The sequence below is a fragment of the Rhagoletis pomonella genome, unplaced genomic scaffold (assembly GCF_013731165.1).
Source record: "Rhagoletis pomonella isolate Grant_MI unplaced genomic scaffold, Rhpom_1.0 Rhpom_scaffold_00005, whole genome shotgun sequence".
NCBI classification, from domain to species: domain Eukaryota; kingdom Metazoa; phylum Arthropoda; class Insecta; order Diptera; family Tephritidae; genus Rhagoletis; species Rhagoletis pomonella.
Genome location: NW_023458559.1, coordinates 41,812,674 through 41,824,698, shown reverse-complemented (window position 1 = coordinate 41,824,698; position 12,025 = coordinate 41,812,674). Strand labels below are relative to the sequence as shown.

General features: G+C 36.5%; 1 protein-coding gene across 1 annotated transcript in view; it reads right to left on the bottom strand.

The window, feature by feature from the left end:
* The window catches only part of LOC118740111, a 66,156-nt gene extending 57,351 nt beyond the window's left edge, over positions 1-8,805 (bottom strand). The window contains exons 1-4 of the mRNA XM_036471605.1: positions 8,662-8,805; positions 8,289-8,590; positions 8,119-8,229; positions 7,908-8,046 (exon numbers count right to left, since the gene is read on the bottom strand). Of these exons, the coding sequence (XP_036327498.1) occupies positions 7,908-8,046; positions 8,119-8,229; positions 8,289-8,590; positions 8,662-8,805 (696 nt within the window). The remainder of the gene's footprint in view (positions 1-7,907; positions 8,047-8,118; positions 8,230-8,288; positions 8,591-8,661) is intronic.
* Between the last annotated feature and the right edge of the window lie 3,220 nt (positions 8,806-12,025).

The following is a 12,025-nucleotide window of genomic DNA, read 5'->3' as shown; positions in this document are numbered from 1 at the left end:
ACTAATGCATGAAAATCCTAACCTCAAAAAAATCACCCGTTATATAATATTTTTACATAAATGAAATCAAAATCCTTCAAAAAAGTTATTCCTAAAAGCATTTTTTCTGAAACGATTTTATCTAAAGCTGCCTTTACATAAGGCGATCTTTTGACAGGCGATAAACGCCTGCTAAAGTTGACTTGCTGTCTACTTTGAGGCAAGCGACTTTTGAATCACCATTTACACGAGCGATTTTTCTGGAGCAACGTTGAATCGCCTAGAAAATCGCCTCGAATCGTCAGGAATAATTTTCCAAAAAAAAAATTGTGATTTTTTGGAACAAAAAAGTTATTTCTAGCAAACCTTTTTTGATCCCCAAAAAAATATTTACCGATAAATATCCTCTTAAAAAAATTTTCGAAAGGTCATTTTTCTATAATTTGCAATTTTCCACAAAAGTTCTTTTTATGTAATGAAGAAATTATTTCTAGCAATCGTTTTGTTAAGAGCACTTTTTCTAAAACGAACATTTATCCAAAAAATATTGATTTGTTTGAATAAAAGTTATTTCTAGCAAAAATTTTTTACCCCAAAAAATAATTTTCCAATAAATATCCTTTCAAACAAATTTTCCAATATATATCCTTTAAAAAAAAAACTCAGAACTTTTCTAAAATGAACACCTTTACCATAAAGTGCTTTTTCTAGAATGAAAAACCCAGTTCTAGCAAACATTTCCTTTCTCCAAAATTTTATTTTTCCTATAATTGTCCTATTAAATTTTTCTTTCTAAAAAAAAATTAGATTTTTCTAGAATAAAAGTTATTTATAGCAAAATTTTTTTCACTCCAATTAAAAAATGTTTTACAGTAAATATCCCTTTAAACATTTTTCAAAAGAGCATTTTTCTAAAATGAACCATTTTATTAAAAAAAAAACAATCTTTCTCTAGAATAAAAAAATTATTTCTGGCAACATAAAAGAAGTTTTCCCCGAGTAAATGTTGCTTTGGAAAAAATTTCCTAAAAGCATTTTTTTAAAATGAACAATTCTTCAAAAACAATGTGATTTTTCTAGAATAACACTTATTCTTAGCAAACTTTTTTTACCCCAAAACGGAATACATATTTTCCTTTCACAAATTTTCATTTGTCATCAAATGTAAAATTTTTCAAAAAAATGGTTTTCTCTTGAATATAAAAATTATTTCCAGCAAACATTTTTCACCATAATAAAAATTTTTCCCTAATAAATATATTTTCAAACAATTTTTTATAAAGTAAAAAATTTTCCAAAAACAGAGAGATTTATTTGAAATAAAAAAGTTTTCTTTCGCAAACATTTTTTAACCCAAAAATATTTTTTCAACAAGAGAAACTTTCTTTCCAATAAATATTATTTGAAAAATATCTCTAAGGACATTGTTTTTAATTTATCATTTTGATTAAAAAGTATTATTTCTCGCAAGCATTTTTTTAACAAAAACAAAAAAAAAACCTTGGAAGTTTCAAATTTCCTTTTAAAGATATATCTGTATGTACTATATTTTGTATAAAAGGTTATTTAATATAATTTTTCGCCAAAATATGCCTAAATGCCATTTTTCCCCTATATATATAAATGTGAATGTGTGCTTGTTTATTTCCCTATAACTTCTGAACCGCGGCACGGAATCGCACGAAACTTTGCACACTTATTTGCTTTTACCCCGGGAGGGTTATAGGCATAGAGAAAAATGGGCAGTTCTGGAAAAGACGGCGTGGCACCTCCTATACTAACTAAAAATTTTATGTTGTATATCTCTTGAAATATTTGTGCTAGAGCATTGGAACTTGCTGTCGAGATAAACAAAACTAATTCCGTACACATGGGAAAATATGGGCGGCATTGGAAAAGGGGGCGTGACACAAAAAAATTTCTTAGGCATTTCTTGTGCCTTATTTTATATGGAGTTATTGCTTTTCTTGAGAGCTGCATACTGGCCTTAAACTGGAAAATTGAGCTCATCAAATGCTGTTGTGTGTTGGCTATTGTGAGAGCTATTGCTTAAGCAGTGACTGACTTCAGTGGCCGGAAGAAGAAAAGCTATTCTCATGAAATACCTTTTGACACTTATTAAATAAAGCCCTAATATGAAATTTTACTATGGGAACAAGATTTAATTAAATTTTCTTTACGTTTTCTCACTCTTATCTAATTGATCATTAATTAAGATCATGAAAATCGATCTAAGACTAACGTGGAATGAAGTGACACCTGCGGTTGGGATAGTGGAAATGATTCAAATAGGCTTGATACCTAGTTACATATTTATATACATATGATCGTATAGGTAAAGGTAATTAGATTATCTAATCCAAAGCGAAACTGAATCAACTTGCAATACATCTTTTTCCTAGCGTAGATGAACGCATTAGTTTCACGCATAATTTAGCCGAGTTGCATTCGCCATTGATGTATGTATGTTTGTATGGGATATACAGCACGTATTACATACATACATAAACTATTAATATAATATTTCATCTGCTTTTCTTATCGGATATGTCATCTTTGACGACCATTAACATTCTTTCAGCAAGTGCACACAAATTAAAAGCGCGGTTGAAATTTTTCAAAACGAGGAAAAAAAGTTGTAGGAAAAAATTTGTAAAATAAAGAAATGTCTTTTGCTTCTTTTACGTCTTGCAGAGTTACAACATATGCGCCACACGCTTGGGAAATTTTTCTTCAAGACGACGCTCGGCATTTGGCCGTTGACCACTCGACCTGCTGTTTACTTTCGGGAGCATTTTTTACGACAAGAAAACCAAAAACACACGCTCATGAATATTTGTTGGTTGCCTAATTTTTTAATGTTATTTATTTGTTTTTGTTTTTTTCCGTAATTTTTCACATATTTCTGTTGCGCGTTGTCAAGCCAATTAGTTTGTAAAGAAAAACATTAACGACCTTTTTAACTCCAACCCAAGGGGATGTGTATGTTTATATGCAGAAATATGTATGTATATTAGGGCGGGTCAATTTTTTGTGACTATGCGCGTAAAGCATAGGAGGTTTCTGTGTGTAATTCAAAAAAAATTTACCGAAGAAACTATGGGTCTTCAATCAATTTGGAGTTTGCCAAATTTCGAAAATTGGTTTCATAGAAAATGTGAAATTTTTCACTGTAGCACCTTCATTGTGGAAATTTTAAGAGAAAAAATACAAATGTAAAAATGGAATTCTCATAACAAAAAACACCTTACAGCATGCTTTTATTCAAAATTTAAGCACTTCTTTACGACACTACAATAAAATGCTAATAAATCTATTTTCGCAAGCTCCAAATTGATTTTAGATTCATGGTTTCTTCAGCAAATCTTACACGTAGATTCCATCTGTGCTAAACGCGCATAGTCGAAAAAATCTCTCATACAAAATGACCCGCCCTAATGTATATAAGTACATATTTATGTATGTATGCATTGTGTGATGTACCTATGTATGTTTGCATGTATGTATGCATAAATTTTATGTGTCAGCAATGGCACGAACTGCCTGCACTTGTCGCGCCTCTGCATCAAACGTTCCTCATTGCGTCTAAGCCACAATCGGCTTCTTGTATTCCATTCTGTTCTTTCCCTCTCCAAAGCCTAAAACGAATAATCTCATATTAGTTGCGCTTAGCCGCTGCTCAGTCCTTCATTGCTGTGCATAACTCCCCCATGGGCTTTTCGAGTTTGAAGCGAATATTTTGTTGATTCGTTTAGTCTAACATATTCTTCAAGCTTTTGTCTGCAGTAAGTATTACACTTTCTTAATTTCTTTGCTTTGGCGCATAAATAATAATGCACACTCTTGCGAAAAATATATGAAACATAGAATAAAGTAATCAGTTATAAACCAGCTTCTAAATAGTTAAAAGCTAAACTACGGCGCAGATCAATTTCGACAGAATTTCGGAGCTATGGAGTTACGAGAAACGTCTCACAGTGGTGTTACCACTTCAATGGTCGACCAAAATCATTTTAGTACTGCTCGAACTCAATCAGGGAGGAGTGAATGTGGAAATTCTACATAACTATCAACAAAACTATCCCGTTCAATGAGTTACCTCTGCTACTTTGTTGTTAACTGCTGAAACTTCACCTAGCTTTAAGCTTCAAAGGTGTAGGGTTGAACCCCATGATGGTCCAAGTAGTAAAGTATTTGGGAATACGTATCGTCCTCGCTCAGAAATTCCCCTGGAATCGATATGGCCATTGTAAGCTCGATGCAATGTAAGGGGGTTGGAAACTTGTACTTCAGATGTCCCATACTCCATAAAATATTTCCTTCCTCCCTTCCATTGTCCGCTGTTAGACTCGCTATTTGAGAAGTTAATCCCAATTCAAACAGAAACAATTAACTGGGGCATCCCCTTAATTTATTTTCAGAATACATATGTACATTCTCCAAATGGTTTAAGAAGTCGAACTGCAGAATAGTAGCACTCCCTGGTATTCAATCACCCCTTTTCCGAAGGCAAGGATGATATACTATATAAATCAAACCTCTATATGGTTACAGGTCCTCTTTGATCCACGTATCGTTAAAAACTACGTGGGATTCCCTGAATGAATGGTATTTAGGTCATTTCCTCTGCTACGGTGATCCTTGGAAGTGAAGTCGCCGATTTCTCGTGAGATAAACCTGCACTGATCAGTGTAAACAACTCCCAAGTCTAACAAGTGCTTCATTAACCTTCAGTGGTCAATGAGGAAGCCAATAATAATTTTTAGTTCATGCCTTGTAAGGTGAAGAAGTGCTCTAGTTCTTTTTTGGTGACATCTTCAGGACCAAGGATTTAGCCTGTCTGTTACCTTCCGTAATTGTTCAATAATGCAACGCTTCCTAATCCAGATATTTCAGCTTGGCCTATCGGAGCTCTGTGGTGGACCGATGAAAGTCCTGGGGATAAGAATACCTGTGGCGTCCTTTTCTCTCTCAATATATAATTCCACTTTCCAGATTTGTTCATCCCGATTCCTGATTGCGATGAACATTAACTTTGAGGTGACCTCGTGTGCCTTTAGCGCCGCTCTGCTCTCGAAGTGATCTTCGACCTGTATCTGATAGCTTCTGTTAATCGTTCATCTTCATCAGCCAAAGGGAGGCAGTTTTTTTTATTAGTTTAGAGAGTGTAATGAAAGTGATAAGGAACCTTCTGGAATTTGCCAGGTTTTTTTTAGAGAAATCGACCGTTAAGGTGCATCTATATATTTATGTGAAGTTTAACCTACAGAGAGGCGTAGTACTTCCTCTTGTCCTATAGCCCTGAGTGTGAATGGATGTATGGGTTTGACTTTCACCACCTTGCCTCCTGAGCTATGTCATGCAGTAAACGCAAGAGCTTCTTTCTTGATTACAATATGCAGAGGTCGCAGCCACGCAGAGGGAAAGCCGCGATTTGTATTGTGCTCAACGCACCAGTAACGCTCACGTTGGTTAGTCATTGCTGTTTGTTGAGCTTAACCTGCGTGAACTTTACATCCGTCTTCTTCCGCCAGACAGATGCAAAGATAAATATTTTAGGAAGGGTTTGAAAATCCATCCATCTTTGCCAACCTTAAGGAACGAATCTGTTAACGAAGCTCGGACCTAGCACAGCAAGGCTGGTCGTCTTCCTTACTGAGCTCCTTCCCTATGGCTTTGGCGGATTTAGTACAGATTTCTAGGAACTAAAGTGACATACATACATACCTAGGTGTAAGAGGACACAGTTTTATCGATTTTCGAAATATTCAAAATAAAAAATGTCGATGCATTTTTATATGTTATACGCATTCTATATAGAACAGTATAAAGCTTAATTGAGTCGAGCTCCAATTTTTATTCTGTTTGAGTTTTCCCCAACACTGCAATCTTTTGCGTTACCTGTCTTTTATTCACAGCACTTTTATTAAACATTTTGTAGTTACATTCTTTGATCAAAAGGAAATCTTATAAAAGAATTTGAATAATACACGGCATTATTAAAATTAATTATAGCGCAGACGTCGCTTTACACCCGGCACTCAGCTCATCTCTTCGCGACTTGGTGCAACGCACCGCGACACATTATTTACTCACAGCTATTAACCAAAATATGCCTCAAGTGTATAATTAATGAAAAGCACTCGCCTCCTTTACCCACCTTAAGTCTCTTTCTATCTATGTTAACTTAACTGCCGGCTGATGATTTCTTCCCGTGTCTCGTCTTCCCTCTAAATGAGCGAACGTTGCACTGCTGCAAGCAAAACAAAAACTATCTAGTCGAGTGGCATTCGTTGCGGTATATTTATTTTGTTGATGGTTAGTCGGTGATAAGACCACCAAGAGAGTTGAGTAAAAAGAGTTATTAACTTGCAATTTGCATAAATTTTACGCAATCAAATCAAAAACTACAAGCATATAACTATAAAACACATCGAGACACAAGAATGTCGTTAGCATTTCATTTGTGTATGCATGTGTGTATTTTTATGAATGTGTTTTTTATTACAATTGTGTGGTTAGAAATGTGGGTGAAATTTTTGGTTGTGAGAAAATGTGCCAGTTGATAATTATGCACACCTTTGCATTTGCCATGCATATGGGTAGGGCTGAGAAAAATTTTCGTTTAAGCTTTGATAGGTGTAAATTTGTTTAAAAGTTACAGTTTCCGGATATATGTAGGTTTGTATAATTTTATGATTATAACGGGTTAATCAAAATTGATTCCATTAATTTCTTCTGGCACATAACTTTGATATCAAGTTTGCCTAGAAACCTTATTCTAGTCCTACTCAATGCCGGGCGATAATCTGCCATTTCTTTTGTACCCGGTAAATTACAGTTACGACAAGAATTAATGTGTTCCAGTCCTAGTCTTTCAGCATGTGTGCCCCGGGCCCAGTGTTCTGTGTTCTGTGAAAACGGCAGTTAGTCGAGACAAACATTTTCATTAGATTCATTAACAGTGGCGTTTACAGTTCTATCTCCATATCCTAAGTTGTGCAATCATAGCCCATGTTGACCAGTTCGGCCTTAATTGCAGTTCTGAGCGACCTTCAACAAAATGCTCTATGCTCTTTGGCGGCCTTATCGATTGAGCGAGGACTTAATGTGAAACACCCTAAAACGGTCATGCCATATATATGAGATCTTCCCATTCTTTCTGCCAATATGTTAGGTGGCATGTAAAATCTGGTCCCTATTCTACAAAGAAACTCATAAACCTAAGGTTGCGGACGCACCGAAAGCTGTGCAGAGCTGAGCGAAGCCCTTCCGATCGGAGGGAAGCTTTCAACTTGCTTTAGCTTTATGAAAGTGTGCATAGAGCATGCTTTTTCAGAAGCGTTTTGGAGCTTAAAGCAAAGCTTTTCTTTAATTTTGAAGTTTCTATTTGATTTTTCAGCTGCCATATGAAAAGCTCCGCTCTGCATACCTCAGCTTGGCTTCGCTCGATACCGCTCGGCATACTATGTGTACGTATCCCAGTGGGACCGACTGATTTGCAGCTGCCGAGCGTAAGAGTAACTCGAAAGCTTCGAGCAGTTTCTTTGCCATTCTCCGGGATTGGGCAGACTCAGGCTACGCTATTTTCATTACCACTTTCTCTACTGTCCTTAAAACGGGCGCTAAATTCTGATCGCCAATGCTTTAAAAATGAAACAAATTAATGCTGTTTCCATAAGCTCGGTCAACTACATAATCCCAATAGGATATCATAACCGGCCCTTTGGGGCAAAATTTTTCGTCAGAATCTATATGATGACAGGTCCTGCAATATAACCCAAGTTGACAAAAAATATGATGTACTGACATGACGGAGATGCCACAAAATTGGTTCCGTAAACTATTATCTTCCGAAAAACTATATTTTCTTTTTTTTTTGTAAACTAACCAAATTGTTTTAATATTGTATCCTGAAAATTTTGCACATTTGAAAAATGTTCCAACAGTGACTTTTTACAATCCCTGAAAACCAAACTGCAGTCTGCACCAGAGCGCCCCATTGACTCAGCATAAAAGTACTCGTTATCCGTATGCTCGGATAACTCATCCATCGAAGAAGAGGGCCTACAATTATGTAAACAAAAAATTACAAAAGAACTAAGTGGATTCCATCCTTGCCTCCTCTCAACAACTCACGTCAATAGTATGTGCAGCAGTTCGCCAAACAGCCCATTGCGGTAGTGAAAGGGCGTCTCCGCCGCCTCACAAATGCTCTTCAACACACAAGCGCGTCCCGCGGGTGCAATGCTGCAAACACAATAATTCTCTTTTAATTAGTTTACCTGCAAGCTTATCATTCCACATACCGCTCCGCTAAACCTTCGAGCGCTTTATAAATGGACCAACGATAGCTGGACAACACTTTACGATGCTCGGTCAGGTGGCGCTCCCAAGCGGCATAACGCTTCCATTCATCAGCACGCGCTAAGAAACGCTCAAATTTGGTCAACTTTCTTGCCTGCAGTTGACGCGCCGTAAACGGCATGCGGCTGATGGTGAAAAGCTTCTCCACCGAATCGGCTAAAAAATATTCGGCCTTGAGCACATAACCGGTGGTCATTGCTTCGTAGAGTAAATCCTCCAGCGGTATGCCAATGCCCACAATCAACTAGGTAAAATGTAGTTCATTATTTTTTATATAAAATGAAAATTTTAATTTTTCTGCTCTGCCTCGTTTACCTGTATTCGCGTTGGACTGGTTGGCGGAAAAATTAGCACTGGAAACCAGCGTTTTTGCCGCTTCGCGATTGCATTTAATTGGCAGTGCTGCGGTTGCGTTGCGGCGAATAATGCAAGAAAGAGTAAATAGATACGAAAATACATTTCGCGCTGTCGATTTCGAGGAGAGGTTACAGTGCGAAACCTCTATTCGTTATTAAATTCTGTGCGCTACTGAAAACGGAAAGTACAACTTTGTAGCAGTCAAAACGGTAATAACCTCGAAAATTTCAATAAAAAGCTGCCACAACCACTGCCTCGGTCACTGCTTGCTTGGCGCTATTTCTAAGCCAAACCAAAGCGACCAATATGACCACGCTAAATAACTTGTTGACCTAGTTTTCAGCGCTTCAAGCTGGTGGAACCGTGCTAGAATCTGGAGCTGGTGGCTTCTATTTGTTTGCAGTTGTTGTTGTTGTTGTTGTTGCATTGGTGAGCTAATGAAAATTAAAAGTTGCCTAGAACACGACTGGCATGTTTGTATAATTAGCACTGCGTTGATGACGTCGTCCGATATTGACTACAGTTCCTTGTATACTTTCTAGTTCCGCTGCATAGTTAAGTTTACAAATCTGATGTGTTTGTGTGTGCGAACAAACAAATATCTCATTTAAATTGTGCGATGCTTGTCGGTATACCCAACAACCCAAATAGGCAATGTTTCATATATCTTATAAACCCAAATCCTAACGCATACTCCGAGTTAATTCCGTGCCAAGGCTGGGTTCTGCAAGATGCCATCAGGCCTAAAGATGGCCCTCGAGAAGTAAACAGGACCTTCTCTAACTGCACGGATGCTCTACATTTCACGGTATGTCATCCGTATTTTGAATCCATTAACAGTAATAACTTGATGAAAATAACTCTTTTGGTCTTCACAGATGGAGGCGCTTCCTTCTCCCACCCATCTTAGGTCAGCTTTTGGAAAGGCAATTCTGTTCTGGATGAATTCGCGGAGCTGATAAATAACTGAATTGCAAGCTTAGCTGATCAGCAAGCTATATGTGTGTAGGTGGTGCGAGAGCAAACACAGTGTTTTGGAGAAAATATCTCTCATACCCCAAATCGACCTTAATATTTCATCATAATTCTAAAGAGAATCATACTACTTGCGGCCAGCGAACTTTCACTTTCCGCGCGTCCATATAAAATATACAGACATTTTTAAAAAGCTTCTTTCGCGGGATAGGTTTTAGTGGTGAATGAATTAGACAGTTTCGTTCTGAGCTTCTCTCGTGGGATATGCTTTGTTCGTGACTGAATTGCATGTTTCTTTCTGAGCTTTTACTCTCTTAGCGTCCGCATAAAATCTATAGACATTTTTAGAAAGCTTCCCTCGTAAAATACGTTTTGATCGTAACTGAATAACGCTAGGCGCACATTGGATCCGATAGGCCGACCGATTTCGGCCGAACAATTTGACCGTCCGAACTGATGCGCACACTTAACCAGATTATTTGCCGACCGTATTTGTAAGCACAAATCTAGTTTTCATTTAAATTTTGTAAGCGGTGAAATATTTTGATAAATTTTAATTGGCATACTCTAAACATGTGATTTTATTGGTAATTTTTTTGTTTTGCACCCAATAAGTTAATTTTTCGCAGTCCATTTTGGTACTTTTCACCTGACATCGGTCGCGAAGAACAAACATGTTTGAATTTATCGTCACTGACGGACGTCAACGGGCGATGTCGGTTCGGTTATCGGTTTTTGTGTGAGAGCGCCCATATAATCACAAGGGTTTATTCATATCGCCCGCATATAGCCGGTATCGGCCGAGCACAATTCGGCCAATGCAGGCTGCAGTGTGCGCGTAGCGTTAGACTGTTTTCTTTCTGCGCGTCAAGCTGGGCAGAGGGCACTTATCTACAACCATGAGCTTGCTAGCAGGCCATATTGCCATCGGAAGCGGCGCGTAGAAAAGAAGAAGGGCCAGAAATAAGCAGTTTACAAACTTCAGCCTATCCCAACCTAAACTAATGCCAATGTATTATTTCATCGGTTTTGAATGCCGAAAATTCTCCCTCTTCTCCCACTTTGCTTCCATTTTCTTGAAATCTAAGAAATTATGGCTCGCTGGGTTTAAGCATATGCGATTCTTCACACATTTGTAGATTAAGACAAAACTCAGTTCTAAATACATCTGAAAGCGCTTTGCGTTTGCATCTAAATTGCAGTTGAAATGAAGTGGAGTAGGAGACATGAGCCCACTGATTAGCTAAGATATACACTACTAACACAATAAAGGGTGCCACCCAGCGACTCGAATAAAAATCTTTAACTTGAACAGCAGAGCTTTCTAATTCATGATACCTACTTTATGCTATAAGTTTTTTATGTTTTTTTTTCGAAGAAAGCTTTACACCGATAAAAAATCGAGAATTACAAAAAGCTTTCAGCAGCGAAAACCTTCAAAGCCCTGACAATGCCTTCTCGCTGAGAAACGAAAAGCTCTGCATTATTCTTGCATCCAATTTCTTATTTCTTAAAATTTCTTAAACAAAAATGTTTGCTCACATTTCTCGTCAGAAATTTATGCTCAGTTTTTAAATATCTAAAAGGCATGTATGTCCAGTCCTTAAAATTTATTTCAAAATATATGATAATTTTTTAAATGACCAAAAATGTATGCTGAAAACTTTACGGGATAACAAAAATGTATGCTCAATTTTTAGATGACCAACAATTTCTACCTTTTTAATTAACAAAATATTATTTCCTGGTTTTAAGACGATCAGAAATTTAGTCTAGTTTTAAAAATTCCAACATGTATGCCCAGCCGGTCCAAACATTTATGTACTGTACTCTTATGGCCAAAAATTTATTTCCTTTCTTATAATGACCAACAAAATTTATAAAGTATCAAAAATGTCGTTTTTCAAGTTTTATAGCCCTAAACTTTATGTCTCTTTTTAAATGATTAAGAATTAAGGTCAGTTTTTAAATGTATAAAAAACTGGTGTTAAATTTTTAAATAATTGAAGATTTAAAATTATTTTTTAAATAAAACACAATTGGGGACAGTTTTTTAGAGTTAGAGTGTGCCCAGTTACGAAATTACCAAACAAATTTTCCTAGTTTTTATGATCACCAAATATTTACGTCATGTTTTTGAAATTCCAGTTCTTAATAACCAGTTTTTTAATGACTAAAAATATCTGCCTACATTTTAAATGGCCAAAAAAGGATATCTATTTTTTAATGACTAAAAAAAGCTAACGAAATATAAAAAAGGTATGTTAAGTGTTTAAACAACAAAAAATTTATGTTCGGTTATTATTGCTAAAAATTTATGTCCTGTTTCGAAGTTACCAAAAAATTA